We start from the raw sequence: 17,995 nt of genomic DNA, 5'->3' as shown, positions 1-17,995 counted from the left end.
CTCCTTCAGTTACTTCCTTGTAGCTTAATAGAACAATAGAGCAACCTTGGAATGAAGATAAGAAACGCCCTAACCTTTGGAATAGAATGAATAGGATTAAGATCAAATAGTATTAATACAGATGTAAGAGGACAATAAAAAGAGGAACCTGGCTATGATGATCACCTGAACGCTGCCTCCATGTCATTCCTTCTTCCCCGACTCCGTCCACACCTTGGGGAACCCCTGGACCTGCTGGGGCTGGCCCCCAACATACCATGTCCCTCCTCCACACCCCAGTGTACAGATGTATTGGAATCCACTGACAGTTTTCTTGGTCACTGTATGTGAAAACCCCTTGAAAACATGAGGAAAGGGCAACATCACTAGATCGTTTCATTATAAGATTCCCCAAATAAAATCTCCATGAAAAAGAAGCAAGGACCACAGCCTGAAAATCTGACAATTTGCGTACTTGGCACGGTTTTATCAGTTAAATATCTGTGTGATCTTGGGCAAGTCACTTGATTCATTTCAGCTCAACTCAAGTAAACTCTCTGAGGGTGTGGTCCATGTTTTGCACATCATTCTTTTCCAAAAGATAAGCAAAGCATCTGCCACAGATCTCAGGAGCCAGAGTTTGCTGAATGAATGAAACATGTACCACTATTTACTATATGCCAGACAGATGTTAGATGCAAAGTACACTGTCTTCAGCAACAGGGAGGAAAAACTCTTACCTAGTTTTTAAAGGGAGAAATAGGATTCAGTTGCTGACAGAGTGATTTCTAGATTTTTCTTCAAGCCTTAAAATGTAATTGTGAGACTCTTACTAAAAGCTCCATTGTCCTCAAATGTATGTCCTCAATAACAATGATGAATAAAAAGTCAAAAACCATGGTGAAAAATAAATAGAAACATCTATCATACAGGCTTTAAAATATTGATCCCATCATTTCTGAATGTAGTAGAGTGGTAAAAAGGAAAATAAGGGGGAGGGGGGAATGTCCTGTGGTGGTTCATCTCAAAATAGGCATAAACATTAGAATGTTTCTTGGGCTACTGTTAATGTGTTTAAGGTAACAGGTTTGGTGCCCATGACAAACAGTAAATTTGGTATATGGAGAAACCCCGCTATTGCAGACAACAGAGAATTAAGGAAATGTTTGAAATAATAGCTCTTTTTGGATGTGTGGTTCTGTAAATTTCCCCTCCCTCTATGTACATAGCTACAATGATCAATCTCATAACTATTTGATATTCTACGTACAGAGCCCTGCCCAAGATAATTTTTATTAATTTCAAAGCAACAGGTAGGACATGTCCTGGACTCATGGCAGAGGAAGGCCCAGTACTGCCAGCTTGCCCAGCCCAGCGGTTAGCTCTCCTTTGCCTTCCCTCCAGTTGCCTCTCAGTAGGTTTCCAGGGAGAACCCTAGGGCCTTCCATCCCAGTTCACCAAACCCAAACTCTCCCAGATTGCTCTCCAGCAAATAGCTCCACACACACAAAAAGCCTGAATTCCATACTCATAAACCTATTACAATGCAGAAGGAAATCTGTGCTCAGAATAATGAGAATGTGCTTCTAATGGAGTACATGAAAAATGCGTATATGTGTGTACATGACATACCTAACTATAGGAGTAACAGAACAAGAACAAAATCACCTGGCCATGTAAAGGGAGGCAGCAGTTTGGCATTGTATGCCATGATGTAGAAAGCAAAAAGCTGAGTGCATGTACATGGAAGGGATTTCTAAAGCAGCCCTTTGCCCTTCACACACCTTCAGATGGAAGGCTGAACTCTAAATTCAATACAGACATAATTTGAACGAGAATTTGCAAATATATGGTTAAGGTTGTTTTTGATGATCTTCACTAAGCAGAATACACACAGAGGGGGAATAAATCTTTCCGCCAAATGTCACCGGTAGGAAGAGGAAAGCTTCTGCAGGCAAGCTTTAGGAAATTATAGGGATTTCACAAATAGCATGTGATTAGAAATGGAGCAAACTCTCTGTGGTTCTGAAAAATGAGGGAGCAAATGGGAAGCACATGACCCTGCACAGCAAACATTTAGAAGGGCACTGCTGCAACTGTGAATAGGAAGTTACCTCGCCTTCCTTTAGCTCGAAGCATCAACACCGCGTAGAAGCTGAATAAATCCCCCCCTCAAAATGAAAACGGCACTTCCTAAGCATACAGAGCATGTGAGTGGCAGGTGCAAAAACACTGAGAACACTTAAAGGAATACCAGGTAAACATTAATATTCAATTACATGTTTTGGTTTGTGTTGTTTTCCTTCCAATGTTTCTTTACTAAGCTGGACTTCAGGTTCTGCTTGAACCTAATCGAGTAATCTTTTCATTTTTTAAGAAAAGATGATAGAAATTTACATTCCTAACATTCTTTCCAATCTAGTGTGCTATCTATGACAAAGGTATGATGAAGTAGTATAGCTGCATTTCTTGATTTTAAGATAACTGACAAAGTATGACATCACCCCAAGTTCTATTTCATTTTCACCTTGTGTTTCGGCCTGCCCCTCCGCCTGGCAGGCCATGTGCTGAGAAAACGTGATGGGCACCAACCATTCTGACAGTGGGCTCCTTGCACTGCTTAATAAAGCTCATAGCCATACTTTCTACATTATTGCTATTGCTACATAGTGAACGTCCCTGACTTAAATGAGTAAACATTCATTATCTCCCAGCTTCTGCAAGTCAAGAACTCAAGAGTGGATTCACCGGGTGGTTCAGGTTCAGGGCCTTTCATGAAGTTGCAGAAAAGCTGCCGGCCAGGGCTGCAGACAGCTGAGAGCTTGACTGGGACTGCAGGATGTGCCCCCAAGCTCACTCTTATGGCTATTGGCACATCTCAGAATATCTATTTCCAAGCTCACTCACCTTGTTTCAGGCAGACCCAAGTTCCCCGCAGTATGGGCCTCTTCAGAGGCCAAGTTCCCTCACCACATGGTCGCTGGTTTTCCTCTTTTCAGGGTTTCCACATGACATGGAAGCTGACTTCACCTAAGGAGAATGTGTAGTGTGTGCAGTAGTGACCCTCAAAAAGATAGGTCCATATCCTGCACCCAAGAACTTGTGAATGCGAATTTATTTTGAAAAAGGGTCTTTGCAGATATAGTTAAGTAACTGATCTCAAGACCTTGAGATCATCCTAGATTAGGATAGGCCTAAATCCAATGACAAGTATCCTTTTAAGGGAGGAGAAAGGGACAAGGTACAGAGAGACCCAGGGAAGATGGTCATGTGAAGACAGAGGCAAACATTGGGATTCTGTCGCCATAGCCATGGAGCCATGTGGTGAGCCGGCACGGCCATGGCATACTCAGCCCCAGGGCGCCTTATGTGCCATGCCAGCTCAGCCTGGTTCAGTGACCCTGAGTGCCTGCCCTCTGAAGTTGTCCTCGAGGAACAGGAATCACTCTCAGGTAAACATCTGGAGGGGGTTGAATGGTGGCTCCAGAAAACATAGGTCCATGTCGAAGCCCCTGGAACCTGTGACGGTGACCTTCTTTGGAAAAAAAGTCCTTGTAGATGTAATTAAGTCCTGGATCTTGAGTCGAGATCATCCTGCATTACCCAAAGGCCCTCAGTCCAGGGACAAGCGTCCTTAGGAGAAACAGCCACGAGGAGGAGGTGATAAGAAGATGGAGGCAAAGGTTGGGGGGAGGGAACACCTGGAGCCACCAAAGCTGGAAGAGGCAAGGATGGGCTTTCCCCTCGAAACTTCAGAAGGAATGGAGTCCTGCTGATATCTTCACTTCAGACCTCTGGCTTCCAGATTGTGAAAGGATAAATGCTGCTTTAAACTTTCACGTTTGTGGTAATTTTTTATGGTGCCCTAGGAAAGTAATGAGTGATTTGAGAGAAACAAAGTAAGAGATGGCAGCAAAAATGGAAGGCACAGTCTTTCTGTAACCTAATCTCAGTGATTCCATTCCTCTGACATATTCTATTCACCAAAGGGAGTCGTTAAGTCCAGGCCATATACAAGAAGAAGAAATATCACAGGATTTGTAGTAAACCTTTCAAACCAATTATCTGAAGTTCTCAAAATTACTTCTAAAGAGTTTTCCTTTTCTGTTAGAAGGAAGCTGGGACAAATGTCCATGTCCTGAGGTTGACATAGGACTTTTCTTCATTGCTATTGTGACTTCCACATTTTCTCAGATACCAATCACTGCTCTACATGTTCAAATGGATTGTTGTCATAAACTTTACTTAGTAGCGCTCTGGGTGTCATAATTAAACTCATCTAAATTAGTATTAACAGTAAAGTTCCATGTGAAATAAGAAATTTCTTGTGCATCACCTCACTTAAGAGTTGATTACATTCCCACCATACTACCATAAGAGAGTTCACATGATTGAAGAGACTCCAGGAAAGGCAGAAGGAGCACCATTCTCTGAGTCCAGATGCCCAGGCTCTATCCTTTACCATATGGCCTGGGAAAAAGCAAGAATTTGTCTGGGCCTCAGTTTCCCTAGCTGTAAAACAGGAGGTCAGATGAGGAGATCGTTAAATTCCTGTCAACTCCTGTGACAGCAGCACTCCCTCTAGTACCTTCAAAAGTCAGATTAAAATGAAAATTATACATATGTCAGACCTGAAGTTCAATATCTGCAGCAAGGAAGAACAATTGAAAAATGTATGGACCATCTCATTTTACAGAACAGAAAAGATGATTTTGTTTTTAACCCCGTGGTAACACGCTTTTGCCCTGCCAGCAATGAATTTTCCCCAGTTAGTAGATGGCTCTCAGTTCAAACACCATCTCTTTGGGAGGCCTTGCCAGATCACCATAGAAAAAGTAGACCCCTCCCTCCACTATGCATTTTATTGTCACACTTTATTTTCCTTAGAGCCCTGAAATTATCTGAGGTTTTCTGCTTTTATGTGAATATGTTTATTATCTATTAGAACCTGAGATTGGACTGGAATCTTAGTCATCTCCATCACTATAGTTATTTGCATTCTAAAAGAGCACACTAATTCAAAGCAAGCACTCAATAAACATTGGTTGAATAAGTAAATTAGGTATGCTAAGTACTTTCAAGTAATAATAAAACCAATATCTTTATGATGCCTTATACTACTAAAAAGCGCCTCTGTGTATATCCCTAACAGTCTCACCTGAGGGAGATATTACAAACCCCAGATAACCATGGGTGAACAAACCTGGGCTCAAAGGTTAAGGGACTTTACTAATTAGAATGTCTTGGATTCAAAACTTCTCAGACCTTCTATCCTGATATATAGTATCCTTGCCCCAGAGTCAACCTTTTATTCTACAGTACAGAGCTTGGTTCCATCAATATTTTCAACTGGAAACACCTCTCATCAAGCCACAGAGTGGTCTAATATTTCATTTTTGGGATTAGTGATTAACTGCAAGGAGAATTAATACATTTACAAATTGTTCTGTGTTGCCCACTTTTGAATCAAGTCACATGTGCTTGTAATAGTTCAAAGAACATTTTAGTACTGGGTGAAATCTTCACTTAACAGCATTCACTACCTATTTCAGTAAAGCTATTCTGCAATTCCTGCCCTTAACTACTCTGGGTCTGAGATTAACTTTCTGTTTGCTTGTGCCTGACCTCAGCGCATCCTAAATTACTCAAAGCAATTCTGATGGCTTTAATTGATGAGAGCACCTTCAAATATTCATCTTTTAAATACTTACAATGATTATCCCTGCACAACAGTAACTCTCTTTTTAATCTTAGCTGATAACTCTGATTAAACACATCCAAAGGCTGATTATCCCCATGGTGGTTAATGCCAGTGTCGCAGCTAACTGCTTATTTCGCAGCAGGGATTGCCTTCGAGAGCCCATTTACATTATTACCCAGAATTGATTTACTCTGTTACTTCCTATTGATCACATAGGAAAAAGAAGGTATAGACAATGTCCTGTGAAGGCCTGTTAAGATGTCCAGTAATGCAAGCCAAACAGAGGCATTTATTTACACTCAGCCAAAATACCACTTTGTGAATGCCAGTTCCTTCCAAAATGTAAAATTTTTTAAAGACACTATTTACCATTAGAACTGCTTAGTTATTTCATTACAAAGCCACCTGGGGGAGTGGAATTTATGCTATCACAATAGGCCAAATAAAGAAGAGAGAAGATGAAAGGAAATCATCTAAGTGTGGGTTATGTGTGTGCCCTGTGGACAAAAATAAGCAAATTTTGCCCCTGTGCTCCAGTACTCTGCTAGAGTCCTTGAAGAAGCAGCAGGTTTGCTAATGGGATCACAGAAAGACTGCCAGTGGCAGCAGGCCTAGCTCTGCAGATTTCCATGATCACCTAGTCCTATCTTGCGTATCTTCTTGGCTGTCTTCCTGCAGTGGCAGCTATGACTATGACAAAGAAAATTGCTTTCATTAATTCTTCCAGTTAATGTGTATCAAGTAACTGTGCAGGTTACTATGTCAGATGCTAAGCACACCAGATGAATGAGACTGATATGATGTCTGCTCTTTAAGATGTTATTCTGTTTAAGAAGATAAACAATAAACAAATACAAATGCAGACAGCATTGCTAAATGTGAAAAAAAAATGACAGAGGAAGAGAATGTAGGAGTTCTCTTCAAACAAAGCCTTAACCTGTGACCCAAAAGGTTGCCTGTATTGTGTAGCAAAAGGGTTGTAGGGCAAGAGGCCCAATGGCAAGGGCTCTGCCCAGGATTATACCACTGTAGGTCAATGGTCCTCACACTTGAGCACACATCAAAGTCACAGAGTTTCTGATTCAGTAGGTCTGGGGCGGGGCCTGAGAATTTGCATCTCTAACAAATTCTCAGATGCTGCTGCCACTGCTACTGAGCACATTTGAGAACCAATGCTCTGGGGTTTCACAATCTTCCTGCCCTTCCTACTGCCACATCCATCATAAGGATCACAAACGTATGAAACTGCTTACATAAATGAAAGGGGTGGTAATTACAAAGAAATAGATCCCAATCGACATGAAATTCCTAAAGCACTAAAAGGAAATGAGCCAATCAGGTTTGATTTTAGGAGGAACAATCCCATCTCCCTCTCAAGAAAGGAAGATGATTTTTTTTTGTTCTTCAAAAGCCATTTCTCTCTTTATGGAATATAAGTAATTTAATTATGGAAAAAGGGCTCGTGAGGGTCCTCAGGTCTCCATCAAACACTGGTGAAGGCAGCCTCTTAGCATTATGCCCACTCCGCTGACTTCACAATCAAACCCCTGCTGCTGCAGCCCACGTGGCTGAAATGAGGCATGATTCTGGAGGATTCGCAGAAGCATCATCTAAGTTACCTACTCTAAAAACTGAATTTCCTCAGAACTACAGGCTCCCTTTCAACATCTTAGCTACCACCACTGGAGGAAGCAAAAAATAAAGATTTATTGGCTAATCATCTGATGGTTTGACTTAACTCTCCCTTCAGAGACTGAACTTACTTTCTAGTTCTGGCCCTATTGAGAAAAAGAGTCATATTTTTCTAGACTTTTTTTCAAGGTGTCCTTATAATTTGAAACGTTTTAAAGACTTCAGATGATCCTCCCAAGGCGATGTTCTGTTGAGGCAACAGAAGCAAGGACTGTCCCAAGAAATAGAAGGCATGCATTTTAGTCTCTGTTCTGTCAATAGTAATCTAAGTAAGTCACATACACTCAATAAAATCCAAGACATTTAAGCTCTCTGGATCTCATCTTCCTCCATATAAAAGTGGAGATGGCCCTAGACCAGGAGCAGGCAAATTATTTTTGTAAAGGGACTGAGACGAAATGTTTCAGGCTTTGTGGTCACACAGTCTCTGTTGCAAGTACTCAGTTCTGTCACATGACACCAGTTATACACAATATGCACGCAGATGGCATGGCTGTGTTCTAATAAAATTTTATTTACAAAAACAGGCAGCAGGCTTGAGCAACATTGCCATAGACGCTTTCCCTAGTTCAGGGATACTTTGCCATGCCTCTAATATGGACTCACTTTGTTATTGGGAACAACAAATTTAAATTTTTAAAATATTTTCAATTACAGTTTACATTCAACATTATTTTGTATTAGTTTCAGGTGTACGGCATAGTGGGAAGACAACCATATACCCCCCCCCCCACCACCACACACACACCTCCAGCACACAACTGGCACCATACATTGTTATTAGAATATTACTGAGTATATTCCCTATGCCAGTGATGGCGAACCTTTTGAGCTCGGCGTGTCAGCATTTTGAAAAACCCTAGCTTAACTCTAGTGCCGTGTAACATATAGAAATTTTTTGATATTTGCAACCATAGTAAAACAAAGACATATTTTTGATATTTATTTTATATATTTAAATGCCATTTAACAAAGAAAAATCAACCAAAAAAATGAGTTCGCATGTCACCTATGCTGTATTCCATATCCCCATGACTACTTTGTAACTACTAATCTGTACTTCTCAATTCCTTCACCTTTTTCACCCAGTTCCCCAAACCCATTCATTCTGGCAAACATCAGTCTGTTCTCTGTATTTATGAGTCTGTTTGTTTTTTTGTTTTTTGGTGTTTTTTTTTCATTTATATTGGTAAAAACAAATTTAAGTTCTCTGTACCTGAATTCCTTTTTGTATTGTGATAAAATATTATCACTTGTCATGTTACTTCATCACAGGAATTTCAAAAGGGTTGATCAGCTAATGTTTCAAAGTACTATGATTTCTTGATGAAGGGCAGAAGAGAAGTACTAATTATTATCAACAGTACCTTTTAAGCTACCATTATCTGATTATTATTGCACCTGGAAACATAATAAGGACTCTGATTTCATACCACTCTATGATATTCAAACATATAATGCTATGGTCTCCCACCCTAGAGTTGCCTTTCAAATGACTGATGAAAAACTGTGAGTTTGATGCTAATATTACCCTTTCACGACTTCCAAAGATTAAATAGAAGGAATAAAAGAAACAGATTCCACTATTTTATGCATACAAGTTTAATACTTTTTCCATTTATCTTTGATGATTATTCAGCCCTAAAGCCTAAAAGCGAAGCATTCTCAAGAAATAAAACAGAGGTGAGCTATGATGAAAATCACTGAATAAAGTTGATGATTTCTTTATTTTTATTTGCTCACCCCTAGGAAAAACTCGATTAAGAGTAAGTTTCTTAGACAAAAGTGTTTGGAATTAGAAGTATGTTAAAATATGATTTAAAAATACAAGGGATACTTGATACTAATTTCATCATTTCTCAGGAATATTAGTATACATTTTCTTTTGCATCCCCCCACCAGCAATTAATTAATCATCAACCAGCTTTCCACCTTCAACAATTAATTCATTTGATAGATAAGGCTCTAGCATCCATTAACATATACAAAGGGCTACTAGACAGGTGGAAAGTTCACACAGATAACAATAAACAGTCACACAATAAAAGTGCCCTCAGCCTGTTAACTATAGCATTCTGGATTTTGAAGGAAAAAGAAAGTACTTTTAGCTGAGTTGATAAGGGAAGACTTGTTTTATTGTAGAAGTGATATTTGAGCTGAGTCTGGAAGATAGCTATAATGAAACAGAGAAAGAGTTTTGGAGATAGCCCTGAACACAAACCCCCGCACAGACATACCATTATGAGCAATTCAGATCACATAAAAGGTTGTAAATAGTTCAAGATATGGCATTAAATCATGGAAGGCCAAAGATAAGGCTAACAAGTCTATGTTTAAAGTAAAAGCCTAGTGAAGGATTTGAGAGGAGTAGAGTTAGATTTCATTAATTCAGTCAACAAATATATTTGAACCCCTATTTTTCTAAGCTGCATGGATACAGCAATAAATGAAAAAGATGCAGAAAAAAACATCTGCCCTTATTCTTGTGGGGGTGAGGGGACAGAAAATAAATAAAATAAACAAGTAAATGATACAGTGTATTTAAAAGTTAATACTACATAAGCAATTACAAATACAGCAGAGAAGCAGTTATAAATATGTTGATTAGGGTTTGATCAAGGGTTTGAAGTAGGTGAAGGAGCAAGCCACATAGGTAAGTAGAAGAATAGAATTCCAGGCAGAGGGAATGCTAATACAAAGGCAGTAAATATTAGCAAAACAGCCTTGATGAGCGAGGGAGAAGGTAGGAGACAATGTCAGAGAAGTACGGAGGATCACATCATCTAGAATATCCTAGACAATTACAAGGACTCGGGATTCAGGCATATTAATCTATATGCACTGGGAAGAATGGATTGCAGGAGGGAAAGAATTAGAAGTGAAAGCAACACAAAGCTATTCTCCAGGTGAAAATGTCTGAAACAATTCATGCGTTTGATCACTGATTCATTCACATTAATTCAGAGACACTATGCCAGATATTGACACTCGAACTGTGACAGAGATGAACAAACCTCTCCCAGGTGACCCTGGCCCTCTAGTAAGAACGATGATAGCATAAATAGAAATATCCCAACATGCTGATAAAGCTCTAAAACTATAGAAATCTAAACTGTATCATGAACCCCCCCAAACCTCTAATATTGTAGAAGAGGAAGTCCCCAAAGTTCCAATTTCATGAGCAGTCCTTAGTTCAGTCCCTACGTCATTTCCTTAGCAATAGCCTTCAATAAAATATGGGCCTATATTCTTTCACTGTTCAGATTACTTTTGAAAAGAAATATTGGATATTTTACATCAAAACAAATTATTCAAAACATCCAAGCCATAAACTAAATATCTGAGGCTTATCAGTCCACCAATCAGGATATCCTATATAATAAAAGCCTAATATGCAAATTGTCCCATCAACTTGGAGTTTGACCAGGAGTTTGACCAGGGGGCAGGGGCAGGGCCAGCTGCAGCAGTGGCTGCAGGTGGCAGGAGGCAGGGGGAGGGGGTCGGGAGGCCCTTCCCACAGTGGCAGCAGGTGGCCGCTAGGGACCCTACATGTGCATGAATTTCATGCACTGGGCCTCTAGTAGACTATAAGTATATTTAATTCAAATATAAGCATTTATAAATAGATTAATTTAGCAAGCAAAAAAAAAAAAAAAGAAGCAAAGACCGGTCCAAAATTACCCAGTTTGTCTGTAACCCATATGATAGCACTTTACAAACAAGTTGCTGATGCATGAAGATATTATCACTGGTGGCTGGATGGCTGGCTTTAGTGGCCCTGTAATGATAAACCCACTGTCACAGAGGACAGACAGGAGCTAGTCTCGGCTGTCAAACTGTCATGGAGTTATTAAATATGGAGGGAAAATGACCCAAACAGTATGTAATGAGCTCCCTTTTCATTCTCTCACTACAAAAGCACATCTGTGGATTGTTAATGACTCTGAAATGGATGAACCAAATTGATGAGAAAGGAAAACGTCTCTCAGGGAGCAGAAAAGGAAAAAGGAACACACAGGATGTTTAGAAAAATATAATTTAAAATATGAGGGCTTGTGAAAGTACTGTGCCATACTATAAAGTGGCATATAAATGTAAGCTATTATTACTCATTCTTGCATTGCCTCCCTTGCTTTTCTTTATGTTGTAATATAAATTGTTAAATCTTACTAAATACAGAGAAGTATCAGGGCATTCACAGAATCTGTATGTGTGACTTTAGGAGGTGGCACTGCAATTCCAATTTGGCAATTTCTATTACATTTCCTTTGCATTTTTTACAAGACATGCCCTGTAGGCTGTGTGCAGCAACTTAAAGGCGTGTCAGGCTCTCACATCTCAGCTCACTGGGATTCTGTATCGAGTCCTGATGACTTTTCATGTCTAGATTTCTTGTCTCACCTGCCCTGGGATGAGCAAGAAAGCCGCACCTTAGTTCAAAGGTATGACTCGATCACAGAATTCCTCCAGCTCATGTATTGGTATTATTGACCTTTGTACCTCAGGGCCTGGTATTGTACAATTCTTCAACAACCCTGAACTAAGCTGAATGGGTTATTTAGAGAGATGTTAGACAAGAGCAAGCACATTAAACAAGATTGTCATAGTGTCAATCCATACACTAGAGCAACCATTTCATTTGATCATATTTAGCAATTCCAAGGTTACTTGTCTTCAGAAATCTCAGAGCTGAAGAATTTTTGATATGTGCTTTAATATATAAAGAAGTAGTGAATCAATAGGGAACCAGGCCTTATTCTCTGGTTTAAGGACAGATACAAGTCTAAAACTAATTGATCATCTGCTTGCTCTCAAGATGGTATTGGTTAACTATATCACAAAGGTATTATGTTGTTAAAAAGAAAGAATGACCAATATTTATAAACACTGGGCCACATAAACCTAGAAATGAAATCACCTTTAATACTCAGGCTCTCTGAGTCATAGGGAGAACTTCTCTGAACACAATGTACACAAAGGATCTTATTTGACATAAACATATCGTCCAACTAGGAGTGAGGGGGCATTTGGCACAAGGTTAAAACAGTAACAAAGAAAGAAAAATGAGAAGTCATGAAAGGGAAAATTAAACAGTATACAATTGATATACTTTCACTAGCAACCCACTGTGAGGAACATAGAATGTAGTATTATAACATTTATAAAGAAAAATACCACTTTAGTATATTACTATTTACTAAAAATCCTCAGATTTAAACCTATTTTTAAGTAATCTTTGCAGTGTAACACTCTCTCTCTCCTCGCACAGATCCACGGGAAATCCATCTTACACAACCTGCCTGTACAAGACCAAAGAGTCTCCTACAGATTGTAATTTTTCAGTCACGTTTTCTCCAGTGCTAAAACAAAAACGAAAACCAGCTTTACATTTTTTTAAAATCCATGTCATACTTTTCCTTTGTTATTGAACTTATTAGGGTGACACTGGTTAACAAAATTATATAGGTTTCGGGTGCACAATTCTACATCACATTATCTGCACACTGTATCGTGTGTTTACTTTCACATAAAATGTACTCCCAGATCCAGGCAATATCATAAGAAGCAGGTACATGGAATAAAAAATTAATCAGTGCCTCAATTTTGGATCAATGCACATCCTTAACTGTGCAATGAAACTCTACCTCGAGCCCCAGGCCCTGAAGATAATGTGATTAAAAAAAGAGCATGTGCCTCTAGCCAGTTTCCTTCTCACTGTTCTTATTCCACACCACCCTACCCAGTTGGCTAAATGACTAACCAACAAGGTCAATCAAATGCAATACTTCTCTCTATTCAAATATAATGGAAATTTTGACCATTCCACATTCAAAGCACAAATACATTCTCACACTGACAACCGCATTCCACTGGCTTTTCCCCGAAAGGGAAGTGTGACAGGTGCCTTGGCTATAATTGCCAATCAGCCTTTACATGGCAGCTGAAAACACAATACATCACTTTGATCTCCTTTGCTCTGAACACATCCACAATCAAGAAACCTGAACAAGGAATAAGAAATTGGCATCGTTTCCAGAAGCTGTCACTCAATGGCACTTAAAGACTATAATATATTTTTTGCTCATATTTTTATTTCTCTATTTCAGAGACCGTCTGCCGAAGGTCTGAACAAAAAACACCTATAGTTAAATGGCATACACTTAGATATTTGGAAAACACATTTTATTACCAGGTACAAAACCTTAATATAAGCACATTTAATTAAATACCGCCACTGCCATTTCCTTCCCTAGTTACACACCTGAGAAATAAAATGAGGCAAGAATGCTCCTCAGATTCTGAAACAGTGTTCAAAACAGTTGTACTCACATTTTGCAGGCAGGTCATAGCCACATGTGATTTTTGCATGCCCAGTATCACAGCCGTTCAGGGTGCGACATTCAGCTAGCAAACAGGGGCCAGCCGCTCTGTGAATGCAGCCATCCACTGGGGAAGAGAGAAGAAAGTTAGCTCATTGTTGGCCTTTTGGAAATAAGTGAAAAATTTGTTATAGGAAGAGAAAAGTAACTCAGTTTGCTCCTATTGGAAATCACCTTAGCCCACGGAAGAAAACCATGGTGTCCAATCCCTCAAACACTATGTTTTCCCCTTCCCCACCCTATGTGTGTATGCGGGGGTAAAGAGTACAGGGCGTGAGAAGGATTTTTAGAAGTAGTGTGCTACTAAATGTTAAAAAATATATCTTCTTGAGGCGGGGGGAGTCCATTATTTGAAGTATTTTGCAATTTCAATGGTGTAATTATTCTCATGTCCATTTCAAACTATCAAGTCCATGTCACTAAACACAAGGTTGGGAAGAAATGCTAACACTTCTGTTTCTGAGCTGGTAAGCACTGCCTTCAAAACACAGACAAAAAACGGCTGAGAAGAAAGTGAGAAAAGCACTCTAGAACATTTGTACACACCTCAAAACCGAGACAGTAGAGTTAAAACTAATCAGAGCAAGAATCAGACCTCTGTGTTCCTCCTCCCCACTTCACCCCCACAACAGTATGACACAGCCATGACTGAGCTGCTGCGGGGTGTCTAACAGGCACTAAGTAATGGGCAAGGGTAGCTTAGGTCGTGATAAACATCCACAGAACCACCCTCACTGGACAGGGACTGTAACAGAACTTGGCTGCCACTGCTCCAGCTCTGCTAAATGAGCAGGCTCCCCAACTGCAGGTCTCATCGCTCTCTGGCCTCCCATCCTGCTCCCCATCACATCTGCCCCTCCACCCCCACCCCAGTGAGAGTCACCTTTTCAAAACACAAATCGGATGCCTTTGGAAATGAAAACTGCATGACTGGATTGGGAGCGAATGCACAGGTGGAGAGCTATAAGACCACAGGTACATAAGTCAGGACACTGAGAACTTGGGTTCTTAGTTGTTTTTGAATGGGGTCCTTGGACAGAAAGGAAACACAAGATTGTACAGATGTGAAAATATATCAGGATGTTAGGGGTCTGAAGACTGTCCCCCTCTCTCCACAGTTCACAATACCACATAATTGATCATGGCTTTATTATTATTATTGTCATTATTTTGAAAGGAAGCTGGGTATTTGACGAGAGATTGTCAGAGGGACATAAAACTTTTTGAATGTCCCAGTGGCTTTGCAACCACTGACTGCCTTGAAGACATCACTTCTGGCTGAATAAGTTTCCTAGGGAAATAGGCTCCTCCAGGATTTCCTACACCACTACTTGCATATCTGAAGTTTGAGAATGAACCTGGGCCTCAAAGACACTCACAAAAAAATGACATCACTCCAGACTACTCTAAACCACAGTGTTTCAGGAAACCTACACTAAGATCCAGACTCTTTTTTTTTAATTTCTTTATTGATTAAGGTATTACATATGTGTCCTTATCCCACCATAACCCTCCACCCCCGGACCTCCCCAACTCATGCCCTCACCCCCCTGTTGTCTGTGTCCATTAGTTAGGCTTATATGCATGCATACAAGTCCTCTGGTTGAAGATCCAGACTCTTTATCAGACATGTGATGCTCAAGCCCCAGTTTTCTTAGAAATCAGTGCCCTTAAAGACACTGCTTCCCATGGCCATGGGTGGCACGTGAATAATACTGGGCATGAGCGGCACCGGCTTAGTGTGTACAGTGTATGTGCCCCACTATGGTAGTTAATACCTTAAACTCCTTAAGTGGAAATTTTGTGTAAATATTAAAATAACTTTTTTCCTTGTTTAAAACTGAGGAATATAAAGAAGCAAGCAGAATATGAAAACTACCATTTACCACCCAGACAACTCAGAATTCTGCTCTTCATGCTTTCACTATTTATGCACACACATACTCACACACATAATTTCCTCTCACAAAAAAATGTTGATATATTTTGTTCAAACTCTTTCTTATAGCAATTTTACTTTTTAAAATATATTCTATGAAATAACAGAATTTCACATGATGTAAGTAAGAGATAGGCTAAAGTTGTTCATATAGTGAAAACTGGAAATTACTCAGATAAGGAGGTGGTTAAATAAATCAAAAGACTTATCAATGCAATGAACTATTATATAGCTATCCTATCTAATAAAGAGGGACTATGCAAATTGACCATCATGCCATCACTAAGATGGCGGCACCCAGTCCCCTCAGCCCCGCCTGAGTCCCCCCCCCCGTCCTTACAGCCCCACCAAGGGGGGTGGCAGGCGTGCAGTGTAGCCAACCCGCCCTCAGCCCCCCAGCTGCCCAGGGCTGGCCCGAGGCGCAGGCAAGCCTCAGATGGCAGCTGTCCAGCCACCTAGGGCTGGCCCAAGGTGCAGTTAAGGCTCGGATAGCAGCTGCCCAGCTGCCCAGGGCCGCCCGAGGCTCAGGTAACCAGGGCTGGCCGAGGCTTGCACTGCTGGCAGTGGCAGCAGCCGAGGTGTGATGGGGGTGTCACCTTCCCCTGATCGCCAGGTCGTCTCCCACCCCTGAGGGCTCCCAGACTGTGAGAGGGGACAGGTCGAGCTGAGGGATCCCCCCTCCAGTGTATGAATTTTCATGCACCAGGCCTCTAGTTTAAAATAACAGGCCAACTCTATGTGTAAATATTTATAAACATGAAAATATTTCTAAGTGAAATGCCATTTACAAGAGTATATATAGTATAGTCACATTTTCATTTATAAAGTTACTAGAGGCCCGGTGCATGAAAATTCATGCACTGGAGGGGGCGTCCCTCAGCCCGGTCTGCCCCCTCTCACAATCCAGGAGCCTCAGGGGCGGGAGGTGACCCGGCGATCAGGGGAAGGCGATGCCCCATCACACCTCTGCTGCTGCCAATGCCGGCAGTGCAAGCCTTGGTCGGTCCTGGTTATCTGAGCCTCGGGTGGCCCTGGGCAGCTGAGAAGCCACCATCTGAGGCTTGCTTGTGCCTTGAGCTGGCCCTGGGCAGCTGGGGGGCTGAGGGGACTGGGGGACTCCGTAGGCAGGCATGCGGGGCAGACTCGGCATTGCCGCGTGCCTGCCACCCAGGTGGGACTGAGGAGACTGAGCGTCGCCATCTTGTGGCTGTGGGCGCAACCATCTTTGAGGGTGGGGCAGTCAATTAGCATATTCCCTCCTTATTGGCTGTGGGCATCTTATTGGCTGAGGGCACCGCCATCTTTGGGATAGCATGAGGGTCAATTAGCATATTCCCTCTTTATTAGATAGGATACACACACTTATTTATATACATACACAATTTATATACTTATACATATAGGGTTTTGGAAAAATATATGCCAAAATGTAAAAAGTGATTATGAGATAGAAAACAGAGGGTGAGACTATAAAGGGGAAAAAATGACCCTAATAAGTACTTCAAGTATTTTATTTTTTTAATGTGATGAAATAATTATTTTATTGATTTCAAAGAGGAAGAGAGAGGGAGTGAGAGATACAACCATCAGTGATGAGAGAGATTATTGATTGGCTGCCTCCTGCACATCCCCCACTGGGGATCAAACCCACAACCTGGGCATGTGCCCTGACCAGGAATCGAACTGTGACCTCCTGGTTAATAAGTCGATGCTCAAACACTGAGCCAACTACTTCAAGCATTTTAAAGTGAACATATTTTCTTAGCAAAGAGATAATGAGTTACTCAGTTTTAAATTGATAACTAAAATGGGATTCGCTAGTGTACTTAATCATATGCTGTCACATATTGTCCACATTATTTAGATTGTAGCCTAATGCAGTTTTGTAGATATCTAATTCTCAAAATCTTCAAGGTTATACCAGCATTCCTTTCTGCTGAAAGCCTAGCTGAAGAGCTATTTAATAATAATGACTATAACTTAAATGTATTGAGTGCATCTATGTGCCAGGCATTATAATGAGGACAACCTTTAAGGTAGATACTAACTTTATTATCTCCATTTTATAGGAGTTTAGCAGAGGTTAGTAACTTGCCTACATTCACAAAATATTGGCAATGTGATTCAAAACTTCAGGTTTATCTGATATAGCAATCATGCTTTTAACATTATAATTCACTGCCTTCAGGAATTGAATCAGACAGTCTTACCTCAATTCCTGCATGTGGCATATTGAACCACTACATTACATTAATTTTTAATTCACATCAATTCTATTCATGAGTTATAATTTACAAACAATCA

At 40.6% G+C, this 17,995-nt stretch overlaps 1 protein-coding gene across 3 annotated transcripts in view; it reads right to left on the bottom strand.

Moving 5' to 3' along the window:
- The window catches only part of MACROD2 (MACRO domain containing 2), a 1,947,520-nt gene that overhangs the window by 1,308,278 nt on the left and 621,247 nt on the right, over positions 1–17,995 (bottom strand). For all 3 annotated transcript variants that reach the window (XM_014535040.1, XM_014535041.1, XM_014535042.1), the window contains exon 5: positions 13,703–13,819. In XM_014535040.1, coding sequence (XP_014390526.1) covers positions 13,703–13,819 — 117 coding nt within the window. The remainder of the gene's footprint in view (positions 1–13,702; positions 13,820–17,995) is intronic.

This window comes from Myotis brandtii, unplaced genomic scaffold (assembly GCF_000412655.1).
Source record: "Myotis brandtii unplaced genomic scaffold, ASM41265v1 scaffold137, whole genome shotgun sequence".
Taxonomy (NCBI): Eukaryota; Metazoa; Chordata; class Mammalia; order Chiroptera; family Vespertilionidae; genus Myotis; species Myotis brandtii.
Note: the sequence above shows the minus strand (reverse complement) of the source record. Positions and strands in the feature narration are given on the sequence as shown.